At 49.9% G+C, this 27,385-nt stretch overlaps 1 protein-coding gene across 1 annotated transcript in view; it reads right to left on the bottom strand.

Annotated features, from left to right (window-relative positions):
• RBM26 (RNA binding motif protein 26) overlaps nucleotides 1-27,385 on the bottom strand; it is a 187,886-nt gene that overhangs the window by 131,657 nt on the left and 28,844 nt on the right. The window contains exons 4-7 of the mRNA XM_082244533.1: nucleotides 16,983-17,068; nucleotides 10,005-10,154; nucleotides 9,121-9,332; nucleotides 6,206-6,466 (exon numbers count right to left, since the gene is read on the bottom strand). Of these exons, the coding sequence (XP_082100659.1) occupies nucleotides 6,206-6,466; nucleotides 9,121-9,332; nucleotides 10,005-10,154; nucleotides 16,983-17,068 (709 nt within the window). The remainder of the gene's footprint in view (nucleotides 1-6,205; nucleotides 6,467-9,120; nucleotides 9,333-10,004; nucleotides 10,155-16,982; nucleotides 17,069-27,385) is intronic.

Genomic DNA, 27,385 nt, shown 5'->3' with positions numbered 1-27,385 from the left:
CTTATCCAAATGAACAACCAGATACGGAGACTTGCAGGACAAAGCTGCCAGCTCCGACACTCTGCGAGCCGAAGTGATCGCCACCAAAAAGGCGACCTTTTTGGACAACATAGACAACGAGATCTCCCTGATCTGTTCAAAAGGAGCACGTTGCAACACAGACAGAACGAGATTCAAGTCCCAAGGGGGCAAAGGATCCCTCCTAGGAGGAACCAGATGCCGCACACCCTGAACAAAAGTGCCAACCAAGGAGTTGGAAGCCACGGGACGTTGAAACAGAACGGCCAGCGCAGACACCTGACCCTTAATCGTAGCCAGCGCCAAACGCTGATCGACACCCGTTTGAAGGAAGGACAGCACTCGGGAAACCGAGTACGTGCGGGGTGAAAACCCCCTGGACTCACACCAGGCAAAATAGGCCTCCCAAGTACGGTAATAAACCTTCCCCGAGGAAGACTTCCTCGCGTTGATCAAAGTATGAACGACCTCTGGGGAGAGACCCTTCTCCTTCAGGACCTCGGTCTCAACAGCCAGGCCGTCAAAGCCAGAGACTGTAAAGCAGGATGGTATATCGGTCCTTGAGACAGGAGATCGTCTCGAAGAGGCAGACGCCACGGGGCGTCGACCGCCAGATTCACGAGGTCTGCGTACCAGGACCGGCGAGGCCAGTCCGGTGCCACAAGAATCACCGTGCTGCGTTCCGAGTGTAACCTGCGAAGGAACCTGGACAGCAACTGAATCGGTGGAAACGCGTACATCAGCCTGTACTGATGCCACGGGGCCACTAACGCGTCCGACGCGTCTGCCCGAGGGTCGCGCGTCCTTGCCACGAACCTTCTCACCTTGTTGTTGAGACGAGACGCGAACAGGTCCACATCTGGAAGACCCCACTTCGCGCACAACATCTGGAAGACAGTCGGGTGGAGAGACCATTCCCCCTGATCCAGGGTCTGGCGACTCAGATAGTCCGCCTGCCAGTTCTCCACCCCCGGAATGTGAACCGCCGTTATCGCCGGGACATGAGTCTCGGCCCAAGACAGAATGTCGGCCACTTCTCGAGCTGCTCGGGCACTCCTGGTGCCCCCTTGGTGGTTGATGTAGGCCACCGCCGTGGCATTGTCCGTCTGCACCCGAACCGGGCAGCCCTGCAGCCGGTCCGTCCAGCGATGAAGACAGAGATTTATCGCACGCAATTCCAGAATGTTGATCGGAAGGGAAGACTCCCTCCCCGACCAAGTTCCCTGGGCGGACAGAACGCCCAGAACACCACCCCAGCCCGACAGGCTGGCATCCGTGGTGATCACCGTCCACGAGATAGGACGAAACGACTTGCCCCAGGACACCATCGGGGACTGGAGCCACCACAGAAGGTCTCTTCTGGTGCGATGACTCAACGAGATTTGAAGATCCAGGGATTGAGGTCGCCCGTCCCACATGGACAGGATCTCCGCTTGGAGACCCCGCATGTGAAACTGGGCGAAGGGAATCGCCTCGAAGGCCGAGACCATCAATCCCAGACATCTCATGCACGTCCGCAGAGACGAGTGCGGAACGTCCCTGAGGGACCTGACATCCTCCTGAAGAGTTCTGAGTTTGTCTCCCGGCAGGAAGACCTTCGCCTGCACCGAGTCCAGAATCATTCCCAGGTAGGGAAGACGAACCGACGGACTCAGTGTCGACTTTGGAAAATTTATCGTCCAACCAAACTCCTGCAGAGTTTGCATCGTGACAGACAGGTCCTTCTCCAGACCCTGGCTGATTGCAGACCGAACCAGAATGTCGTCCAGATACCCCAGGACAGAAATGCCCTGGGCCCTCAATAATGCCAGAACCGGTGCAAGCACCTTGGTGAAGACCCGCGGAGCCGAGGCGAGACCAAAAGGCAACGCCACGAACTGGTAGTGATCCTCCGCAATGGCAAATCGAAGGTACCTCTGGTGACCCTCGAAAATGGGGATGTGAAGATACGCATCCTTCAAATCGATGGAGGCCATGAATTCCCCCGGAATCAGGGCAGCCACCACCGACCGCAGGGATTCCATGCGGAACTTGCGAACCCGCACAGAGCGGTTCAGAGCCTTCAAGTCCAGAATTGGACGAACCTTGCCCTCCTTTCTGGGCACGGTGAACAGATTGGAATAAAACCCCCGAAATCTGTCCCGATGAGGCACCGGAACTACCACTCCCTGAGCCCTCAGGTCCCGCACCGCCAGGTGCAGCTCCCGTAAACGCTCTGGAGACAGTTGAAGATTTGAGGGAAAAAATCTGCTCTCCGGCCGAGAGAGAAACTTGATCTTGTAACCAGATCGAATGATCTCCTGAACCTATCTGTCCCGCACGCGGGCCAACCAGGGCTGAAGAAAACCGAGCAAGCGTCCCCCCACCCCAAAACTGGATGAGGGCGCCCCTTCAGGCCGCACTGTTATGGGCTGCGGATCCGGATTGACCGGATTTCTGTTTACCAGACCAGGGCTTCTTCTGAGAGCCTTGACCTTTGAACGGTTTGCCCTTGTAGTGCGACCGAAAGGCACGAAAGGACCCCTGAGGGGGCCGAAAATTAGCATGCTTCTTCCCAGAAGCCCCCTTAGCCTTGGGGAAATGGGGCAAGAGAGTGCTCTTACCACCGGTGATCCCCTTAATCAACACATCCAAGGACTCCCCAAAAAGGCGAGACCCATCATAAGGCAGATTGGCTAAGGTCTTACGTGAAGACTGGTCCACCGACCAACATTTCAACCAAACCAGGCGGCGAGACAACACCGCCACGCTGTGTACACGTGCAGCCAACGGGACTAAGTCCAAGTCCGCATCACACAGATACATGACACCCTAGTGGATTTGATCCACCATATCCAGGGTCGCCAGCGAGGCCGAATCGGTCACTAAGACGCGCCGAAGCATCTGCGTCCAACTTGCGACCGCCTGGGCCGCCATGAGAGAGGCAAACAGAGCCTTAAGCATAGAACCCGTAACAGAATAAGTATGACGGGCGAGAGACTCCAATCTCCTATCCGTGGCATCACGGAACACCGGGGAATCCTCTGCAGGAATCGCAGTGGATTTGTTCAAAACCGCAATTGCGTGATCCACTGGGGGTGGCACACACCACCTTTCATCAGTGGAAGGCGAGAAAGGATAACGCAGCTTGAACCTACTAGGTACAGCAAAAGGTTTGCGCAGATTGCGCCATTGTTCCTTAACAGCGCGCTGAAAATCATCATTGCAGGGAAAAAACCTGTGGCGTCCTGTGTTTTCTCTGCGTCCCATAAGCCGCCAAAGCAGCGGGGGGACACACTTCATCCTGCAAACGCAGCGTTTGTTTTATGGAAGCAATCAATTCATCCATGATTGCAAGCTCTTCGGGCGAGCCAGGGGGAGAATTAACCCCTTCAACTTCAGCCTCCACCTCGGACCCCACTAGATCCAGGGAGGAGCGGGACCCCGATAAGGAGGCCCCCGCCATAACAACCCCATCACCTTCACACTCAGAATCAGAGGAAAGAGCAATTCTGGGTCTTTTAGTAGATTGAGCAGCCACCAGCATCTGCACCTGAGCAGCAAGGCCAGCCACAATAGTGGCTAAATCCCCCCCTGGGGGGGAAACAGCGGTCCCCTGGCTTTCCACCAAGGCGGTAGGAAATTTGCCCTCCTGAGAATCCATTGCCCCTACAACAAATGCCGGATAATAAAGGGTTAACTGCCCCTTTAACACGCGCGGCGAGCGCAGCCCACCGCACCACAACACAAGCACAATGAGACCCCCACAGGGACAATAAAACTGATACAGGCAATGGATTGGAAGGATAAAACCTGAGGAGACCCTCGCCGCTGCTGCTGCCTCGATCGGTGTTCCTGGAGAAGAGGAAGTGATGCTGCCAGGGCGCTCTATGAAAGCCTATGGGAGGCTACAAGAAAATGGCCGCCATGCATGTAGAACATGCGGCCGGAGCGAGTGTAGGCAAAATGGCGCCGTTTGGCGCCGAAACCGCCGCTCCACAGTACAGTAATGCACACATGTCTCCATATAAAAAAACATGTCAGATCGCCGCAGCGATCGCTGTATAATGCCCAAACATGCCACAAAACATGCCCCACAGCACACAGCTTCTCACACTGACAAGGCTGACACACACAGTGTCACACAGCTCCCCCCCCCCCTTGCAGCCCACAGCATGCAGCCGAGAGATAGGGAGACAAACAGTGTGAATAGAGGCAGGTTACACAGTCCCAGACTGACACCCCCCCAGACAGACAGGTCCCCACATAAATACACTTACCTCACAGTGGCGTCGGGGACCCGCACAGGCGAACAAGCCGCTGCACATGAGGCAGGGAGAGTCGCATACAAGACGCACAGAATGGGGGTTAAGAAACCGCACAGCGTCCAGTGAGGTAGCCACCTCACCAATCATCCCTGCATCGAACAGGGATGGGTCGTTCACTGTGCCAGGAGCGTTACCTGGCTGAACGCTCGATGGCAGGCTGGGAAGCCACTGACCCACGACCTGCGACCAGGGGGATCAGCCCGAGACCCAGCCCGCATGATCCTCTTCGTCCGAAGAACTAACTAATGCTGACAAAAAGAACAGCTAAGTAAAAGGTAGAGAGAAAACTCAAACAAAAAATCAAAAAAGAAGAAAGAGTCTGGGGCACAAAGCCCCAGCACAGAGAGAGCCAGCCACTCCTGACAAGCTAGACATTAAAACTGAGATATGGTTGCAGGAAGTAGGAGGGTATTGACTGAGGGGACCACCCCTTGAGGGTGGGATATGTTAAAAGCTTTAATGTTAACATATTCTGTTGCCTAGCTACTCCTTCGGAGCAAAGTCTAATACCCCATATGTGACGAATATGAAGAGGCGGCGACTGTCGGAGGACGTAAGAGAAACTTTAGTCACTCTGGATGGCCAGCGGGTGCCAAATTGCACTGGAGAAGCCGAGGCAGCATCCGCTGAGTCCTTCATTTTTAAAGTTTCTCGCACTGACCCAATCAGTGCCTCTACAAGCGCTTTTTCTTGCAGAGGTGGTGGAAGAGGAATCCTCTGGATCTAGATTATCCAGTCAGTCGCCCAGTCTGGCACTTGATTGTAGATCTCACGGGAACAAAATAATAAAAAAAAGGAGGAAAAAAAAAAAATCAATTTAAAAAGAAAAAAAAAATCACCAGGACCAGAGATCCCAGCAAGGAGTATACCCCCTGGGACTGCCCCATATGCGTTGTCAAGTTATTTTCTGCCTAATGTCCTACTCCTCTAGGGAGCAGTATAACCCACATAGTCAAGAGGATGAGGAGCTTTGTCTGTCAATGAACAGAAGAGAAACTTGCTCAACTATCAAGAGAAGTACAAAATCAACAGCACCATCCTATTATTGTGCGTGTCCTTTGACTTAGTATTTTTAGATGGGTATTTACAAACTTTTAAAGCTGTAGGTAAAAATGTTACCCATGACAGAAACATGAAAAATACAAAAAGAGGTCTGGCCATTTGAGGTTAAAAGTGGAGAGCAGGGTCTGAAAGCTGAGAGTTTATTGCAGAGTCAGGGACCCAAAATAAGCATGCAGCTACTGAGGTCAGAGAAAAAGTGCACACTTATGATCTGAACACTTTTTCCAGATTACTAACTCACAGGGTAGTGAAGACACTAGATCATTTTTATATCTTTGATAGAATTATTAAAGGGTGACCCATTAGTGACAGCGTGAGCAATGTTTAGGTGGTTTCGGACAGCTTTATAGTATTCCTGGAAGGCAGCTAGCGCTGTAGATCAGGGAGAGCAACACTGATCTTTCTGATCTATACTTGAACAAAAGAGTCACTGCAGCTGCTATGCCTGCCCCTTCCCTCCCATTCACAGAAGTTTTTGTATTATGTGACGTCATTCAAAGGCTTCTCTGAACGGGCAGCAGAGGGGAAGGGGTGGGCATAGCTGCTCTGTGTGCCTTTCTCCTCTCTCACAGCCCAGTGTCTCAAGTTTAATTTCTGGCAGGCCAGATATTAATAATAGCGATAAGCCCAGGAGATATCAGGCTGCTCCTTGGACTTAATTCACAATGTGCCTTGACTTTTTAAAAATGGCTGAATTCCTGAAATTCAGCTTTTAAATGTGTAAGCAATAGTTGTAAAACAGACATAGTAATGGAAAATGAAACTCCTGTCCTAATATTTATAGCTGGACTACATACTACGAAAACGAAAAGACATACCATCATAGTCTCTGCAGCGCTTTTTGGGAATGGGAGGTCTTCCATAACTGCTGTGGTCCACTTGGTCTTCATGGAATTCTGGCCAGTTTTCAGCTGTGCTGTTCCCATGATGCGATGGTGCAATAACTGTGATCGTGCTACTAAGTGTTGGAACAGGAAAATGAGCTGACCCAATGTGAGGAATGGAGGAGACTGCCTGATAGTTACTGTCTGATGCTTCTGTTCGATCAAGCTCATATTTTGGTTTTCCTGAATCTTTATCTGTGAATAATCATTTTGAAAGTGTTAGGCAAACTTGCCAAAAGCATATTTGTTATTGAAGCTAAAAATAGATATTTTCAAACAAGTTAGATAACATCCACATGATACAAGCTGTAGTTTCCTCCAATTCAAAACTGCTAGAGGAAGCTAGGGGCTAGTTCACAGCCTGCAGAGAAAAACAAGCTGGTGTCTGCTCTGTAGGGGCAGTGCCTTCCATTTTTGCCGTGTTTACCCTTTTTTTTTTCCCCTTTTAAATTTTATTGCTATATCACAAAGTGGCATCATAAATGTCTATGTACTGCAGCTAAAATGTGAAGGAATGCACAGACAAAGAAACTTCCGGAGAGATCCAGTGCAGTGAAAAAATGCAGACGTTGACATTTTCCACACCTTTCTGCTTGGATGTGTTGTTCTACAGATTGCCCTTGCGGAAACCAGTGTTTTTCGCATGCAGAAAAAAAAATGGCCTCTGCACATGTATGCACAGACTTGAAGATGGTGTGATACTTTCTTAACAAGCACAAACATCATTTGACGCTTTGGCAACATAAGCCAATCTGCAAAGCTTGGGCACAGAGGCTAAAACTTACCACCTGTCGTTCCCTTCAAGTAGTTTTAAATGCTATTTTTTTTTTAACCCATGCATGCTAAGCAGTGTAGTCAACATTTCCCTATACCTAAAGAGTAGACTTCACTTAAAGCATTTCCACCAACACACTGGTTCTCTCTTTTTCCCCCCTTCTTAGCAGGGTTGTCCTTAATGCACATACTCACTTGTCCATTGGATTCAGAGTTGAATTTCCATGATCACTGTGCCTGGAGCAGCACAGCCTTTACAAGAAAAACATCCTAGCTAGCACCCATTTCAACTGTGAACACATGACACTATAAAAAGGGGGCATGGTGAGGATTTTTTTCTTTCCAAAAGCTGTGCCATCCAGGTGAAAATCTTTAAATGGGAAGTTATGCATTTTACCAGACAGGTCGCACTCAGAATTGGGAAGGGGTTCAATTAAACAACAGGACAACTGCGCTTTAGATAATAGCTTATTATTCACTTCTGGACATGAAGGTTTTACCCCCCTAATGACCAGGCCATGTTTTGTGATACGGCACTGTTACTTTATCTGACAATTGCGCGGTCGTGCGACGTTGTACCCAAATAAAATTGCTGTCCTTTTTTTCCCCATAAACAGAGCTTTATTTTAGTGGTATTTGATCACCTGTGGGATTTTTATTTTTTACGCTATTAACCAAAAAAGAGCGACGATTCTGAAAAAAAAAAAAAAAATTACACAATATTTTTTACTTTCTGCTATAAAACATTTCCATAAAAAAAAAAAAAATGTAAAATATTTTTTTTTCATAATTTTAGGCAAATATGTATTCTGCTACATATTTTTGGTAAAAAAAAATCCCAATATGTGTATATTGATTGGTTTGCGCAAAAGGTATCGCGTCAACAAACATATACATATACATATATATATATATATATATATATATATATATATATATATATATATATATTTTTTTTTTTTTTTACTAGTAATGTCGGTGATCAGCAATTTTTAGAGGGACTGCGACATTGCGGCGGACAGACCGGACACTTAACTGACACTTTTGGGGGTACCAGCACTGTTACTGTACTAATGACACTGGCAGGGAAGGGATTAACACCAGGGGAGATCAAAGGGGTATGTTTGTCCCTAGGGGGTACTTTCTGATTATGTGGGGGATGGACTCACTAGATGAACATAGAGATCTGTGTTTCTAAAGAGGAGGAACACAGGATCCTTGTGTTCATCACTGAGAGAAAAGCGGGCTACCGTGTTTACATCGGCAGACAGCCTGTCTGTCTCCATGGGGAGTGATCGCGGGTGCCAGGCAGACTTTGCGGACTTCCTTTGTGGTCATTTGGCGCGTGCATGCAACCCCACTAGCTGTCTCACGAAGTGAGGTACAGGTACGTTGTTTAGTGTGACAGAGCTGACCTGCCGCCGTAAAAAGTATGGCAGCTGGTCAGCAAGTGGTTAAATGTATGAAAAATCAGCAAAATGATAACCTAGCAGTCAAGGCAAAGGTCTGTATGTAGTAGCAATTTGAGAAATAATTTTAATTTGAAAGGATAACTAGATTCAAGAATAAAAACTTATTTTATTGCAGCTTAACAGTTCATTGATGTGGTGGTTGCCTACTTTTTTTTCAGGCTAAAAATACATTCAGCAAGTACAGAAAACACCTGTTGACCTTGCCAAAAAAGCAACAACCTTGTCACTTTTTGTAAGCTGAACTGAAAACGAAAACCATGTTATTTTTCTTCTGTACAGTGCTTACGTCCCCTACCCCATGTAATGAAGATGACTTTGTTATTAAGCAGGATTACCAGGTTCAAATAAGTAAACAAAGCAAGCATTTGCGCAGCCAACACATCTAAAAAACTGATGAGTGAAAAATTATGACATTTTTGGTTTTGGGTTTAGATAGGTTTTAAAGTTGGGGAGATCCCCAATACGTTACTGCACTAAAGTTCAGAAGCAGTTAAAAAAGTGGGAAAATAGGAAAAACAGCACCTGGTAATCCACTAAAATTAATCTTTTGAAAACTGGACAATGAGTGTCTGAAGCGGATGTTCTAATCATAAAAATGCCAACCTCTGCTCCTAGTCCTACTCCTTGTTCTGCTGCGGCTTCTATCTCTTTCACGTGGTCGTTCTTTACTCCAGCTGCGACTGCGACTTCGGCTGTAGCTGCGACTTCTACCTCTTCTTCTATTGTAACGATCTCTGTACGAGTCTCTGCGAGGCACATTTCGATCATACTCCCTTTTGCGTGAACGGTCATCTTTTTTACGGTCATCTCTACTCCTAAACGTAAAATTATAAATACATGTATTTTTTCTGCCAAATTCCAAAGTAATATAACACAAAATCAACCCTATAAATCAACAACTACGTAAAAAAACACCAAAAATAAATTCACAGCGATACCTTTAAACAAAGATTTAGTACACACATTTCTAGAGTGCCATTTCCTTATCAGGCATGTACAAAACTTATGAACTCCCATGGATGTGATTCACTCACCCCCCATCTTCAACAAAACCACTACAGAACTTACCGAAAGAGGTCTATGAACAAAGTTCCATATTTCACTAGAGACTGAGAAACACATTTGAGCATGCTTGGCAGAGAATTGCAGCGATATAACCAGTAGTCGCAGTGATGGCGAACCTTGGCACCCCAGATGTTTTGGAACTACATTTCCCATGATGCTCATGCTCTCTGCAGTGTAGTTGAGCATCATGGGAAATGTAGTTCCAAAACATCTGGGGTGCCAAGGTTCACCATCACTGAGGGTAGTGGATTCTCTCAATACATTGACAGTTGGCAATAAAAAACTATTTTGAACTCAGTGGAAACTTTTCACACAGAAATGTTGATTTCGGTGGAGCTCAAGCCTTGCCTTACCGCACCCAAAACAAATTTTTAAAGAGGTACACTTTAACTCTTCCAAAGGAACACAGACTAAGTTTTTACCTTGTAGTTTTTGAACTCTGTACTTTGCCACCACCTAAACGTGAAGATGTGGTGTCAACATCTTGTTTGGCCTCTTGTCCCCCAGACCTAAAAGTGTTTTGTGTGGAGTTACTCTCTCTGTCAGAATTACTTCGTCTTCGGTTGTTTTCTCTACTCAGACGGGACAAAAAAATAAATAAAAATAATAAAAATTAGACACATTTGCAAGAAGCTGACCAGCAGCAATACCAATGTGAACTAAGATTGACCCTCATGAATATGCAGTTTAAAGTAAAAGCAAAACATTTTCTTTCCATTTTCAATAGAGTAAAAGAGGGCTATATCATGTCAGGCTTTTTTTTTTTTTTTTGCCATGTGTGCGCCCCATTGGGAAGGTGTCCCTTTACTTCCTTGTCCCATCAAAATAGGAAGGAAAATAAAATTCCATCAAAGTGAGAGAATCCCTGGTTCTTACCTGGGTCACCAGTACTAGTGCTCCGGTTGGAAGATTTCCCCCTATTTTCCTGTTCTGGTGAGGATCCAAAGATGGGGATTTTCTTGTGCTTTTGTTGTCTTTTGTGGGACATTTAAAAAAGTTTTTTTTTATTTTTTTAGAACCTGGCAATGAATGTCAACTGCTCATCACCTGGCGAATACTATCCCTATAGTGAAGCATGGTGGTGGCAGCATCATGCTGTGGGAATGTTAATGAGCGGCAGGTACTGGGAGACTAGAAACATCCTCTCTCCAAAAACCTGCTCCAGAGCGCTCTGGACCTCAGACTGGGGCGCACAGCCAAGATAACAAAGGAGTTGCTGAAGGACAACTTTGTGAATGTCCTTAAGTGGCCGAGCCAGACGAACATAGCTGGAGAGATCTGAAAATCGCTCTGCACCAATGCTCCCCATCTAACCTGATGGAGCTCAAGAGGCATCATACTATCATGTAGCATCATATTCCAGAAGACTTGAGGCTGCAATTGGTGCCAAAAGTGCTTCAACAAAGTGTTGAGTAAAGGCTGTGAATATTTATCTACATGATTTTTTTGTTTTTTTATTTTTAATTTGCAAACATTTCAAACAAACTTTTATGTTGTCAATATGGGGCATGGTTTGTAGAATTTGGAAGAAAAATGGGATTTTTGACTTACCGTAAAATTAATTTCTCTAATGTTTATTGACGGACACCGCTCCAGTCATTCTTGACCATTGGGACGTCCCAAAGCAGCATTTTCCCACATGAGGGGTGGGAAACAGCAAAAAATTCTCTAGGGCAAAACATTAGCCAACCAGGCAACAGGGGCTTAACCAAAACTGGAGCCCACCTGAAGAAAACAATACACCCTCAGAGGATCAGGTCCTCTTAAACAGTAGCATGCAAAACCTTGTGGCTAAAGTAAGAATCCGCAGATGCCAACACATTTACTTTATAAAACTTAGTAAAAGTGTGCACCAACGACCAGGTGATCGCCTTGCAAACCTACGTCACTGACACTTGATGACGGAAGGCCCAGGAGGCACTAAGCACCCTAGTAGAGTGCGCCTTGACAGTGAAAGGAGGAACCTGACCCCTGATGGAATAGGCCTGAAGCACCGTCTGTCTGATCCATCTGGAAATGGTCGCAGAGGAAGCGGACAACCCTTTGCAAGGTCCATCCGTGAGCACAAAAGAGAGTGACTTCCTGAAAGACTCCGTAATTGCCCGGACCACATCCAAGGCATGCAAGGCAATTTCCTTTAGATAAAAATAAATAGTGGGTCTGGTGCTGCTAGATGTTATTACTTGCTATGGCAACATACTATCGGTATCATCACATGTGTACAAAGAAAAAAAAAAAAAAAAAAAAAAACATAAAAATGTTACTAACAGGTGTGTGTGACCCTCAGAAGAAACTACTACACCTTATCAATTACAACCATGTCTGAGATATAAAAATCAAAAGGAAAAATGTATGAAAATAGTTTTTTTTCCAATTATGTGCTATAATCCAGTGTTGAGTGCATTACATCTTATTGACCACCTTATCCTTGTGAATCACCAGATAAGGTAAACGACAGGATAACGCCACCAGTTCTGACACCTTGCACGCAGAGGTGATAGCCACCAAGAAGGCCACCTTCTGAGACAGCGTAAGCAGGGGAATCTCCCGAATATTTTCAAAGGGAGACCTCTGAATAGCTGAAAACACCAAATTAATATCACAAGGCGAGCAACGGAGCCCACACTGGGAGGAACCAAATGCCAGGCACACTGAGGAAAAGTACGCACCAGGGATTGTGTGGCCAAAGGTCGTTGGTAAAAGACCTGACCCTTGATGGTAATCAAGGTAAATTTCTGTTCAACCCCCCCATTGAAGGAAGGTTAAGATCTGAGCCACAGAGAAGGAGCGAGGATGAACCCCAAGACTCTCACCACGCAATGGATGTCTTCTACGTACGATTGTAGATCTTCCTAGAAGTAGATTTCTAAGCTTTTAAAAGTGGAGGAATCACTAACTCTGATAAACCTCTATCCTTTAGCACCTGGCGTTCAACAGCCAAGCTGTCAAAGCCAGCGACTGTAAAGCAGGATGGAAAATCGGTCCTTGGGACAGCAGATTCTCCCTGAGAGGAAGCTTCCAAGGAACACTGGCAACCAGCCGCATCAGATCGGCGTACCAAGCCTGGCGAGGCCAGTCCGGAGCCACTAAGATGACCGGAATCCATTCTGCCTCGATCCTGCATAGAAGTCTTGGCAGAAGCGTAAGAGGAGGAAAGGTGAAAATCAGACGATAATGACCCCACAGGGCCACCAGCGAGTCTGTGGCATCAGACAGAGGATCCCTTGACCGAGCCACAAACCGCTGCACCTTTCTTTTGAGCTGAGCCACCAACAGAACCACCTTGGGGGGAGGGGACCACCGAAGGCACAGCTGAAGAAACACCTTCGGATGAAGGGACTACTCCCCTTGGTCCAACACCCGTCAGCTGAGGTAATCCGCCCCCCAATTTTCCACCCCAGGAATGTGCATGGTGGAGAGGGCTGGAATGAGCTGTTCTCCCGCCTTAGGTCAGCTACCTCCAGAGCCGCCAGGGCACTTCTTTTGCCCCCTTGCTGACTGACATAAGCCACAGCCACGGCATTGTCCGATTGAATGCGCACAGGGAATCTCTAAAGACAATCCATCCAATGATCCAGACACAGTCTGATAGCTCGGAGTTCCAGGACATGGATCGGTAGTCTGGACTCTTCCAGCGTCCAGATCCCGTGAGCAGAATGCTTGCTGAGGACGCCTCCCCAGCCAGCATCCGTGGTGACCACTGTCCAATACAAGGGGAGGAAGGATTTTCCCAGCCGAAGCGCCGGAGAGCGAAGCCACCATATCAGGGACTCCTTTGTTCCCCGACTCAACCAGATTTGATTGTCCAGGGACTGCAGAGTCTTGTCCAATTTGGTCAGAATCCCCCTTTGCAGGGACCTCGTATGGAACTGCGCAAACTGAACCGCCTTGAAGGTAGATACCATCAGGCCCAGCACCCGCATGCAAGTCCAGAGAGATGACCATCTGTTGGACAGCAGGAGGCGAATTGCAGACTGCAATTTCTGGAGTTTGTCCAGAGGAAGGAGCACTCTGGCTACGGCTGAGTTTAGAGTCAGGCCCAAATAGTCCAGCTTTGTAGACAGAAACCAGGGCAGACTTATAAAATTCAGAATCCAGCCGAACTCCCGCAGAGTTTGTATTGGGATCTCCAGGTTCCCCACCAGAGCAGAAGGAAACTCCGCTCGCACAAGGAGATAATCCAAGTAGCCCAGTACCCCGATCCCCTGTTGGCGGAGCAAAGCTAGCACCGGAGCCGACACTTTTGCGAAGACCAAAGGATAACGCCACAAACTGAGAATGCTCCTATCCCACAGCAATATTGGAATGTGAAGGTAAGCATCCTTGATGTTGATAGAGGCAAGAAAATCTCCCTGACGCAGGGATGCCACCACCATTTGAATAGACTCCGTTCTGAACTTCTGTACCCGCACAAAGCAGTTTAGCGGTCCAGAATTGGACGCACTTTGCCTTCCTTCCTTCCTGGGGATTGTCAACAGGTTTGAGTAAAAACCCTGAAAATGTCCTGAAGTCAGAACCAGCACAATCACCCCTTGATGTAACAGGTCTTGTACCTCCCCACACAGACCCTGTAACCGGTCTGCGGGCAGGCGCAGGTTGGAAGGAAAAAACCTTGCCGGGGGACAAGAGCGAAACTCGATCTTGTAGCCGGACCAAATAACTTGGTGGACCCACTTGTATTGCACAAGGGAAGTCAATGGGTCCGGAAACCAACAAAGATGTCCCCCCACCCCTGATACGGGTGAGGACGCACCTTCATGCTGAAGGAGCCTTGTCCGTGGGTCTGGAGAAGCCCACTCTCGGCTTGGCAGACCAGGTTTGTTTGGAGACGCCAGAGGAGGCCCTGAAAGGCTTCGAGTCCTCGTCAGTCGACCCTAAGGGACGAAAAAACTTCTTATGAGCCGAGAAGGAAGGTTCATGTCTACGCCAGGGTTCCTTACCCTTAGTAGCCTGTGGAAGAAAGGTACTCATCCCCCCTGTGAGGCCTTTAATGTCATCCAGGGTAGCTCCAAACAGACGATCTCCTTGAAAGGGATCTCCTTGATCAGTCAAGTCCTTCTTAGAAGTCTGGTCTGCAGACCAGCATTTAAGCCAAAAGAAACGCCAAATGACCACTACCAAAACAGAGAGGCGAGCAATCAGGGGAACCGCATCCAAGGAGGCATCACAGATAAACTATAACCCCTGGACCAGCTCGTCTGACAGCTCAGCAAAGGCAGGAGGGAGTCGTTCACCCTCCAGGTCACGGCGTAGGCGCTTAGCTCACTCGGTCAGAGTCTGCAACACTAGGGCAATGGAAAACACCGGCCTCATTGCCGAACCCGCTAAAGTGTACATAATGTGGGCCACAGCCTCCGCCGTCCAGTCAGCCAGATCCTTTAAGGCCGGGGACTCTTCCACCGGAATCATGGTTGCCTTGTTTAATCCGGAAACCAAAGGGTCCACCACCGGTGGCACAGTCCACTACTTAAGAGGGGACTCCTTTTAGGGGTTAACGCTTAATAAAGTGCTTAGGAACCCCACGGAGACCCTTTGGTCGCCCCCACTCTTAACGACAAGTCTGTCAAAATAGGCAGGGAAAGGAAACCCCTTAGCCGCTCTGGATGTCTTTTGAGTGCCAAAGGGTACCTGCACCTCCGTCGCAGCTTCAGCCACGTCCTCAGTGCTTCTACCAGTGCTTTTTCGTGCACAGTCGCAGATGTGGAGGAATCATCCTCACTATCAGAGAATTCCAGGCGTTTGGTCGCAGACCCAGCAGGGTGACCCACGTCCGCGGCAGCCGTACCAGATTCAGACTCTGATTAGACAGACGAGGCAGGGGAAGGCGGGGGAGGGGCTTTTTACTAGCTCATCGCATGCAAGCCACCTCCACCCGGGACACAAGGGACTCCAGGAACGCAGTCAGTGCATGGATGGATGAAAATATGGATGGATGGTTGGGATCTGGAGGGACCCGCAGTCTCAGAGAGAGGATTAGGTGGGGAAACGTGCTCCAATGACTCCAAGAATGCCCAGAGGGACCCCACAAAAAGTGTAACACACTGTTAAGGGACAACCCCCACTGTGCTGGCAGAACCACCTGATCGCCAAGCACAAGGCACAGAGCGACACACCTCAGGACAGAACAAGGCAGGATGGGGGGTCCTGGCATGGGCCCCCCAACAGGTACAACCCTCCCCCGTGCACAATTATCTGGCCGCCATCGGCGCACCCCCCACCCCCCCCCTCCCCATTAGCGCCCTGCCCTGACCCGGGGAAGGTGGCCAGACCACCCAAAAAAATAGTAAAATAAATCCCAAGCGTATGTGGAGGGGTGGGGTGGGGGCAGGGTGAGGGACTTGACAGGGAGGGGGTGCCTGCAGGAAGGAGGGTAACCTGGGGGTCTAACCATCCCAAAAAGGGGCCCACGTCCCAAGGAGGGGACAGCTACTCACCATACCAGGAACCAGGTGGGCACCACTCCAGACAGATCCTCCTCTCCATCGCAATGGGGAATGCTGCGACTTAAGCCGAGGCCCGGTCACATGCGACCTCTTGAGACATTTAACCAGTGGGGCTATGTCGCGGCCGACCTAGCGTGAAGCTGAGGCCTGCATGCGCTCGCTTGCCAGACTGTGGTGACCACTAGATTATCCACCCTGTTGCCCAGTCCAGCCGTTGAAAGTAGATCTCACAGGAAAAATTCAGGAGGAAAATATTTTCTATCTAAAAAATTTTCCTAGGACCAAGATCCCAGCAAGGAACTAGGTCCTTACTCCTGACTAGGCAGAAAAACAGAAACTATAGCAGGGAGAGGGAGTCTCCCCCCTGGGAATGCCCATGGGTGTAGCCAGAGGTTTTTTTCTGCTTAGTGTCCTACTCCTGTAGGGGGCAGTATAACAATGGTCAAGAATGACAGGAGATGTATCCATCAATGAACATCAGAGAAATAATGAATTTAATTGATTTTGGAATAAGGCTGCAACATAAAAAAAATGTGGAAAAAGTGAAGCGATGTAAATACTTTCCGGATGCACTGTACACCGACAGTATACAGGAGACATGCATGGCATCAGCGATCTGCTAATCGCTGATGCAATGCTTTACAGGCTCCTGCAGCAAAAAATTATAAATTAACATTCTTTTTTTAACCTGTAAAAAAATGTGCATTTATTTTTTAAAAAGTGAACTTATACTTTGATACAAAAGTGATAGTAGGAAAGTGGGCCAAGATCTTGAACTAATCACCTTGCACAAGTGAGAAATGCAGTTACACAATGACAAAAACACAGAACAATTTAAAGGACATCCACTCCACTTTTCTTGATAGATCAAAGTAGCAATGAGCCTTCATTTTTTGGAAATTGAAAAAGAAAAAAAACACAAGAGAGGGGTTTCCACTGCCATTAAGATCAAGTTACCGGTTTTCTCTATGACGAGTACTCGAAGGCTGGGGACTATGATTAGTTCTTCTTGAGCCTCTTCTCTCCCTTTCTTCATCTCTAGACTAAAAGGAAATACAAATGTAAATACTTAACAGAGTCAAAAAGACACAAATTAATGTATTTGCCAAAAGGAAAGTAGATGTATTTATCGGCAGCCTTCATCAAGTTCATACGTGCAAATGCGAATTATTAGTATTGGAACCAATCACAAAATACCAGAATATGGTACTGGCCTGAATTCAGGAGAGTTAAGACTTCTGTTAGTAGCATCAGTCTGACACAATTCATAGATCATTCAGAATTAATTGACAGGGTCATTCAACCTCCTTCTGACCAGTTGTTTTAACTACGCTATGCATTCCCATAGACTTCTATGGGAATGCAAAGTCCATCTGGCCTGAACAAATGCCAGTCAACAGAGGCTCTTAACCTGAAATCCCGCTGAAGTCATGAAAAAAAACTGAATTTTTGTAAAATCTTACCTGTAAAATTCCTTTCTCTGAGTCCTCCGACAGTCGCCGCCTCCTCCAAGTCATTACTATTGGGTATTATTGGGTATTGACTTCCGCTCCGCAGGAGTAGCTAGGCATAAAAGACTTAGTCAAAAGAACAAAGGCATTTGCATATACACACCCATGGGGGCTGTCCCACTGGTCAATACCCCCCCTGCAGTGACACTCCCAACTCAGTTTGGTAGAATAGCAGTAGGTAAGAAAACAACCCCAAAAAGGGGCGGGGGCGGCGACTGTCGGAGGACTCAGAGAAAGGAATTTTACAGGTAAGATTTTACAAAAATTTGGTTTTCTCTTACGTCCTCCGACAGTCGCCGCCTCCTCTAAGTCATCACTATTGGGATGTCCCAAAGCAGTGTAGACATGAGGGGTGGGAGACGCAACCGTAGAAAAGGCAACGCAGTACCCACATCAGAGAAAGGAACCTTGCACGCACAGTAAGAGAACCTTCTGGGCAATAGAAAACAAGGCTCAACAGGAGCAACAGCCCAGGAAAGCAAATAACCCAGGGGATAACACCACAAAAGCCAGGGACCCACAAAAAAACAAGGGTCCCCTATGGCACTGCCGCACTGAGAACGTTGCGGCCAAAGGAGGCATCAGCTGATGCCAGAACATCCACCTTATAGGATTTGGAAAAGGTGTGCACTGACGACCAAGTCGCAGCCTTACACACCTGGGCCACTGAGGCAAGATGCCAATAGGCCCAGAACGCACTCAAAGATCTGGTAGAGTGCGCCTTAACAGGGAAGGGTGGAACCCGTTCCGTCAAAGCATAAGCCTGTTCAATGGTCTGTCTGATCCATTTGGCAATGGTCGCTGCAGACGCAGCCATGCCCTTCCAAGGTCCCTCAGGAAGGACAAAGAGGGAATCCGTCTTCCGAAAAGACTCCGTAGACGACAGGTAAACCATGATCGCCCTGACAACATCCAAGGAATGCAAAGCAACCTCCTTAGGATGCTTAGGCTTCGTACAAAGCGAAGGCAGGACAATGTCCTCATTAAGGTGGAACTCAGAGACCACCTTAGGAGGAAAAGACGAATGAGGTCGCAAGACCACCTTATCCTTGTGAATTACCAAGTAAGGAGAGCGGCAAGACAACGCCGCCAGTTCCGACACTCTGCGAGCCGAAGTGATCGCCACTAAAAAGGCAACCTTCTTAGACAGCAGAGGCAACGATATCTCCCTGATGTTTTCAAAGGGAGAACGCTGTAACACAGACAGAACTAAGTTCAAGTCCCATGGAGGTAAAGGCTCCCTCCTGGGAGGAGCCAAATGTCGTACACCTTGAATTCAGGTGCGAATTAAGGAATGAGACGCCACAGGGCGTTGGAAAAGAATAGCCAGTGCAGACACTTGGCCCTTTATCGTGGCCAGCGCCAAACGCTGGTCCACCCCAGACTGGAGGAAAGCCAACACTCTGATACCGAGTACGAGCGAGGGGAGAACCCCCTGGACTCACACCAGGCGAAGTAAGCCTTCCAGGTACGGTAATAGATTTTACCAGATGAGGTCTTCCTAGCCTTGATCAGAGTAGGAATGACCTCAGGGGAGAGGCCCCTGTCTCTCAGGACCTGGGTCTCAACAGCCAGGCCGTTAAAGCCAGCGACTGTAAAGCAGGATGGAAGATCGGTCCCTGAGACAGTAGATCTTCCCGCATTGGCAGGCGCCAAGGAGGCGCCACTGCCAGGTGAACAACGTCAGCGTACCAGGACCGGCATGGCCAGTCCGGCGCCACCAGAATCACCAGGTGCGTCCGAGGCTAACCTGCGAAGGAACCTGGACAACAACTGAATCGGAGGAAAGGCATACATCAGACGATACTGATGCCAAGGGGCCACCAACGCATCCGAGGCGTCTGCCAGAGGATCGCGCGTTCTTGCCACAAACCTTTGCACCTTGTGGCTTAGCCGAGACGCGAACAGATCCACGCCCGGGGATCCCCACTTCGCACACAGCATTTGGAAAACCTCCGGGTGCAGGGACCATTCCCCCTGGTCCAGGGTCTGGCGGCTCAGATAGTCGGCCTGCCAATTCTCCACACCCGGAATGTGAACTGCTGAAATCGCCGGGACATAAGTCTCGGCCCAAAACAGAATGTCAGTCACCTCCCGGGCCGCCCGGGCACTCTTGGTGCCCCCTTGGTGGTTGATGTAAGCCACCGCGGTAGCATTGTCCGTCTGTACCTGAACTGGACAGCCCCGAAGTCGATCCGACCACTGGAAGAGACAGAGTTTGATCGCTCTCAATTCCAACACATTAATCGGAAGGGAGGATTCCTCCCCCGACCAAGTGCCCTGGGCAGACAGGTTGCCCAGGACTCCACCCCAGCCCGACAGGCTGGCATCGGTGGTAATCACCGTCCACAGTAACGGACGGAAGGATTTTCCTTCTGACACTGTTGGGGACTGGAGCCACCACAGAAGATCCATTCTGGTCCGGCGACTCAGTGAGACACTCAGATCCAAGGACTGAGGTAGTCTGTCCCACCTGGCCAGGATCTCCGCTTGAAGGGACCGTGTGTGAAACTGAGCAAAGGGTATCGCCTCGAAGGCTGATGCCATCAACCCCAGGGACCGCATGCAGGTCCTGAGCGACGAAGACGGATCGTCCCTTAGGGACCTGGATCTCGTCCTGCAGGGTCCGGAGCTTGTCCTCCGGCAAGAACACCTTTACCTGAGCAGAGTCCAGGATTATTCCCAGATAGGGAAGACGAACCGAAGGAGACAAGGTCGACTTCTGTACGTTGATGGTCCATCCGGACTCCTGGAGCGTCTGTACCGTGGTGGACAGATCGCGCATTAGGTTCTGGCTGACACTCGATCTTAAGAGGAGATCGTCCAGATACCCCAAGACCGCAATGCCCTGTGCCCTGAGCAGGCCCAGAACAGGCGCCAACACTTTTGGTAAAGACCCTTGGAGCCGAAGCGAGACCGAAAGGTAACGCCACAAACTGATAGTGGCCCTCCGCGATTGCGAAACGAAGGTACCTCTGGTGACCCTCGAAAATGGGGATGTGCAGGTTCGCATCCTTCAAGTCTATAGAGGCCAGGAATTCCCCTGGGCTCAGGGAGGCCACCACTGAATGGAGAGATTCCATACGGAACGTCCAAACACGCACGAAGCAGTTCAGCGCTTTTAGGTCCAGAATAGGACGTACCTTGCCCTCCTTTCTGGGCACAGTGAACTGATTAGAATAAAACCCCCGAAACCTGTCCCGATGAGGCACCGGGACAATCACCCCCTGGGCAAGGAGGTCCTGCACCGCTTGATGCAGGTCCTGCAGACGCCCCGGGGTCAAATGAAGATTTGAGGGAAAAAATCTGTCCGCCGGCCGGGAAAGGAATTTGATCTTGTGATCTTGTAACCTGATCGAATGATTTCCTGAACCCACCTGTCCGGAATTCGGAGCAGCCAAGGTTGAAGGAAACCGCGCAAACGTCCCCCCACCCCTGAAACGGGTGAGGGCGCCCCTTCAGGCAGAGGCGGATTGACCCGCCATACCGTCATTGCCGGACTTCTGTTTGCCCGCCCAGGGCTTCTTCTGGCTACCTTGGCCCTTGAAGGGCTTGCCCTTGGTTTGATTCCGAAAGGACCCTTGATTGGGTCGAGAGGTGGAACCCCGTTTGCCACGAAAGGACTTGTTCTTGGGGTTCTGGGGCAGCATGGTGCTTTTACCCCCCGTGACACCTTTTACCAAGGTATCCAAGGCCTCGCCAAAAAGGCGAGAACCTGCATAAGGAAAATCAGCAACAGTTTTCTGGTCAGCCGACCAGCTCTTCAGCCAGAACAGTCGACGGTTAAGCACCGCAACACTAAATAGGCGTGCTACCAAAGGGGCCTCATTCAAGGCCGCATCGCACAAATACATGACTCCTTGGTGAATTTGATCCACCATAGCCAGCGTGGCAGGGGGGGCGGAATCAGACGCGAGGTTGCATCTAAGCACCTTAGTCCAATCAGCCACCGCCTGAGCCACCAGAACGGATGCGAAAACAGGTTTGAGCAAGGAACCCGCCACCGTGTAGGAATGGCGGGCTAGAGACTCCACCCTTCTGTCCATGGGATCCCGAAATACCGGGGTCTCCTCAGTAGGAATCAAGGTAGCCTTGTTTAAGAAGGCCACAGTGTGATCCACTTGTGAAGGCACACACCATCGCGATTCCGTAGCCGGCACAAAGGGATAAAGTAGTTTAAACTGACTAGGAACCATGAATGGACGTTTTAAAGTGCGCCACAGTTCATTCACAGTGTAATGAAACTCAGCGGGGCAGGGAAAAACCTGTGCCGACTTGCGGGTCCTGTGTGTACCAAAAGAGGACACAATGCCCGGAGGACTGGGCTCATCCTCCCAAGTGCAGTGTTTCTTTAACAGAAACAATCAACTCATCCATGGTCGCGCGTTCTTCAGGCGACCCCGGGGGAGAAACATCATCCCCCTCCACCTCCGCCTCCCCCTCAGACCCCAGAAGGTCCAAGGATGAGCGAGACCCTGAAAAGGGCATGCCCGCCGCAGCAGCCCTATCACCATCTGAATCAGAGGAGATAGATATTCTGGGTCTTTTCCTAGCAGAACGTTCAGCCATCAGTACCTCCATTTTGGACACTAAAGACGCCACTACGGCGGCCAAATCAGGTATAACAGGGGCCACAGCAGGACTGGGGTCCCCCACCAGAGCTGGAGGAAATTTGCTGTCCTGAGAATCCATTGCCCAAGTTAGAAAACAACACTGCAATAAAAAGGTACTGGCCCTTTAATACCGCTGCGGAGTGCGCAGCCCACCGCTATTGTACAGTGACTAAAGACCCCCAAAGAGGAAAAGAAACTGAGCCAGGAATGACAAAACAGAAAGTTATGGAAGAGACAGTCTGCAGAGCCCCACAGAGTGTTACCACCTCGATCGCTGCTTCAGAGGAAAAGGAAGTGAGGTCAGAAGAGGCGGAACTATAAGCTGCAGGACCCAGGGAAAATGGCTGCCTATAGAACTGAATGGGAGGCTTCGGGAAAATGGCCGCCGAACATGTGCTCAGAACGATCGGTCTGCCACGCGCAAAATGGCGGCGGATGGCGCCAAAACAACATGTAATGTAGCCCACAGTGAAGGCAGACATGTATGCCCATAGTAAAGATGGCGGACCGCGCGGTTTTTCCCCCGCTGCGGCCGCCACACACATCATCTGCACCCCCAGAAAAAAACACCGAAGTGACACAGGGGAAGGGGCCCCCAACAATACACAGCACCGCATGTACAAAGAGACCCCCGCAGGGAATCGCCACAGGGAGCCGCACACAGGCACAGACATGGGGGACACACAGCAATACAGGACTGCCACCCCAGACAGAGGCCCCACACAGAAGTACTTACCTGTACCAGATGGCGTGGGGTGCCCCTCAGAACGGAAAGCCGCTGTCCTCATCTGACAGGGAATGCCGTTAGCCAAGGACATTACACTGCAATATCGCAGATGAGTCCAGTGAGGTAGCCACCTCACAGCTGCATCCCAGCTGCGAGCAGGGATGGGTCGTTCATAATGCCAGGACGAACCATGGCCGAACGCTCGATGGCGGGCTGGGGGTCCCTCTGACCCTCTGCCCTGGAGAACCAGGGCGGTCAGTCCGAATCCCAGCTCCGCATGAATCCATCTTAATCCGAAGAATCCACTAAAAACTAAAGCTGACAAAATAAACAGCTAGTATAACAAGAAAAAAACTGACATTTGAAAAGAAAATCAAATAAAAAAAGATTAGAAGGCTGAGACTGTAGCCCCAGCACAGGGAAAGCCTAAATACTCCTGACGCTAGGCAGAAACAAACTGAGTTGGGAGTGTCAATGCAGGGGAGGGTATTGACCAGTGGGACAGCCCCCATGGGTGTGTATATGAAAATGCCTTTGTTCTTTTGACTTAAGGCCCGTACACACGTACCGATCGTCGGCATACAAACGTCGGCGGACGAAAGATCTGCCGATTGTACGCGTGTTAGTATGGTGCCTCCGACAGATGTCTGCGCACAATCCGCGGACAAAAGTCTTTCTTGCAAACATGAAAATTTTTGTCTGCGGACACCAGAACGGACGATTGTTCGCCTGTCAGTACAGAATTCGGCCGACAGACCGCAGATTTGCAAGACTGGGCATGCTCAGAAAATTAAAAACACAGGGAAAGTTAACCATTACATGACATCACTTCTGCAGTCAGCTGAAGTCTGCAGACAAAATTCTTGTGCTGTCCTTGTGCTGTCTTTGCACTTTTCAACAGACACCGACATCCCGGGGAGAAAAGAGGAACATTTGTATGCCGACCATCGGTACGTGTGTACGGGGCTTAAGTCTTATGCCTAGCTACTCCTGCGGAGCGGAAGTCAATACCCAATAGTGATGACTTAGAGGAGGCGGCGACTGTCGGAGGATGTAAGAGAAAACTGAATTTTTGTAAAATCTTACCTGTAAAATTCCTTTCTCTGAGTCCTCCGACAGTCGCCGCCTCTTCATATTCGTCACATATGGGGTATTAGACTTTGCTCCGAAGGAGTAGCTAGGCAACAGAATATGTTAACAATAAAGCTTTAACATATCCCACCCTCAAGGGGTGGTCCCCTCAGTCAATACCCTCCTACTTCCTGCAACCATATCTCAGTTTTAGTGGAATAGCAGTAGAGTATACATTCAAACCCCAAAAGAGGGGTGGGGGCGGCGACTGTCGGAGGACTCAGAGAAAGGAATTTTACAGGTAAGATTTTACAAAAATTCCGTTTTCTCTTACGTCCTCCGACAGTCGCCGCCTCTTCATATTCGTCACATATGGGGACGTCCCAAAGCAGTGCAAACATGAGGGGTGGGAAACGCATCCGCGCCGAAAAGGCAACGCAGTCTCCACATCAAAGAAAGGAACCTTACCAAAGGAAGGAAACCAGCTGGGCAACAGCAAAAATAAGTGCTCAACAGGAGCAACAACCCAGGAAAAGACAAAAAAAAAACCAGGGGATACAAAAAACTATCCCAACAGCCAGGAGTCCCCAACAAGGGACCCTATGGAACAGCCGCACTAAGAACCTTGCGGCCAAAGGAAGCATCCGCCGATGCCTGAACATCTACTTTGTAGAATTTTGTGAAAGTGTGTACGGTCGACCAAGTCGCCGCCTTACACACCTGGGCTACAGAAGCCCCATGACGGCAGGCCCAAGACGTACTCAGTGATCTAGTAGAGTGCGCCTTCACAGGCACAGGGGGAACCTTCCCCTGCAAGGCATAGGCCTGTTCAATGGTCTGCCTGATCCATTTGGCAATGGTAGAGGCGGAAGCCGCCATGCCCTTCCGAGGACCCTCTGGAAGAACAAACAAGGAGTCAGTCTTACGAAAAGACTCAGTCGATTTAAGGTAAACCCTTATCGCCCGAACAACATCCAGAGAGTGCAATCTCACCTCCTTCGGATGTTTAGGCTTCGTGCACAACGAAGGCAAAACAATATCCTCGTTAAGATGGAATTCCGAAACTCGTTTCGGTAGAAAAGAAGGATTAGGTCGCAAGACCACCTTATCCAAATGAACAACCAGGTACGGAGACTTGCAGGACAAAGCCGCCAGTTCCGACACTCTGCGAGCCGAAGTGATCGCCACCAAAAAGGCGACCTTTTTGGACAACATAGACAACGAGATCTCCCTGATCTGTTCAAAAGGAGCACGTTGTAACACAGATAGAACTAGATTCAAGTCCCAAGGGGGCAAAGGATCCCTCCTAGGAGGAACCAGATGCCGCACACCCTGAATAAAAGCGCCAACCAAGGAGTTGGAAGCCACGGGACGTTGAAACAGAACGGCCAGCGCCGACACCTGACCCTTAATCGTAGCCAGCGCCAAACGCTGATCGACACCCGTCTGAAGGAAAGACAGCACACGGGAAACCGAGTACGTGCGGGGTGAAAACCCCCTGGACTCACACCAGGCAAAATAGGCCTTCCAAGTACGGTAATAAACCTTCCCCGAGGAAGACTTCCTCGCGTTGATCAAAGTATGAACGACCTCTGGAGAGAGACCCTTCTCCTTCAGGACCTCGGTCTCAACAGCCAGGCCGTCAAAGCCAGCGACTGTAAAGCAGGATGGTAAATCGGTCCTTGAGACAGTAGATCGTCTCGAAGAGGCAGACGCCAAGGAGCGTCGACCGCCAGATTCACGAGGTCTGCGTACCAGGACCGGCGAGGCCAGTCCGGTGCCACAAGAATCACCGTGCTGCGTTCCGAGTGCAACCTGCGAAGGAACCTGGACAGCAACTGAATCGGTGAAACGCGTACATCAGCCTGTACTGATGCCACGGGGCCACTAACGCGTCCGACGCGTCTGCCCGAGGGTCGCGCGTCCTTGCCACGAACCTCTTCACCTTGTAGTTGAGGCGAGACGCGAACAGGTCCACATCTGGAAGACCCCACTTCGCGCACAACATCTGGAAGACAGCCGGGTGGAGAGACCATTCCCCCTGATCCAGGGTCTGGCGACTCAGATAGTCCGCCTGCCAGTTCTCCACTCCCGGAATGTGAACCGCCGTTATCGCCGGGACATGAGTCTCGGCCCAAGACAGAATGTCGGCCACTTCTCGAGCCGCTCGGGCACTCCTGGTGCCCCCTTGGTGGTTGATGTAGGCCACCGCCGTGGCATTGTCCGTCTGCACCCGAACCAGGCAGCCCTGCAGCCGGTCCGTCCAGCGATGAAGACAGAGCCTTATCGCACGCAATTCCAGAATGTTGATCGGAAGGGAAGACTCCCCCTCCGACCAGGTCCCCTGGGCGGACAGAACGCCCAGAACACCACCCCAGCCCGACAGGCTGGCATCCGTGGTGATTATCGTCCACGAGATCGGACGAAACGACTTGCCCCCGGACACCAACGGGGACTGGAGCCACCACAGAAGGTTTTCCCTGGTGCGATGACTCAACGAGATCTGAAGATCCAGAGATTGAGGTCGCCCGTCCCACCTGGACAGGATCTCCGCTTGGAGACCCCGCGTGTGAAACTGCGCGAAAGGAATCGCCTCGAAGGCCGAGACCATCAATCCCAAACATCTCATACCCGTCCGCAGAGACGAGTGTGGAACGTCCCTGAGGGACCTGACTTCCTCCTGAAGAGTCCTGAGTTTGTCTTCCGGCGGGAAGACCTTCGCCTGCACCGAGTCCAGTAACATTCCCAGATAGGGGAGACGAACCGACGGACTCAGTGTCGACTTTGGAACATTTATCGTCCAACCGAACTCCTGCAGAGTTTGCATTGTGACAGACAGGTCCTTCTCCAGACCCTGTCTGGTTGCAGACCGAACCAGAATGTCGTCCAGATACCCCAGGACAGAAATGCCCTGGGCTCTCAATAATGCCAGAACCGGTGCAAGCACCTTGGTGAAGACCCGCGGAGCCGAGGCGAGCCCAAAGGGCAACGCCACAAACTGGTAGTGATCCTCCGCAATGGCAAATCGAAGGTACTTCTGATGACCCTCGAATATGGGGATGTGAAGGTACGCATCCTTCAAATCGATGGAGGCCATGAATTCCCCCGGAACCAGGGCAGCCACCACCGAGCGCAGGGATTCCATGCGGAACTTGCGAACTCGCACAGAGCGGTTCAGAGCTTTCAAGTCCAGAATCGGACGAACCTTGCCCTCCTTCCTGGGCACGGTGAACAGATTGGAATAAAACCCCCGAAATCTGTCCCGATGAGGCACCGGAACCACCACTCCCTGAGCCCTCAGGTCCCGCACCGCCAGGTGCAGATCCCGCAGGCGCTCTGGAGACAGTTGAAGATTTGAGGGAAAAAATCTGCTCTCCGGCCGAGAGAGAAACTCGATCTTGTAACCAGATCGAACGATTTCCAGAACCCATCTGTCCC

Source organism: Pelophylax lessonae, assembly GCF_965119305.1.
Source record: "Pelophylax lessonae genome assembly, chromosome: 2".
Classification (NCBI taxonomy): Eukaryota; Metazoa; Chordata; class Amphibia; order Anura; family Ranidae; genus Pelophylax; species Pelophylax lessonae.
Note: the sequence above shows the minus strand (reverse complement) of the source record. Positions and strands in the feature narration are given on the sequence as shown.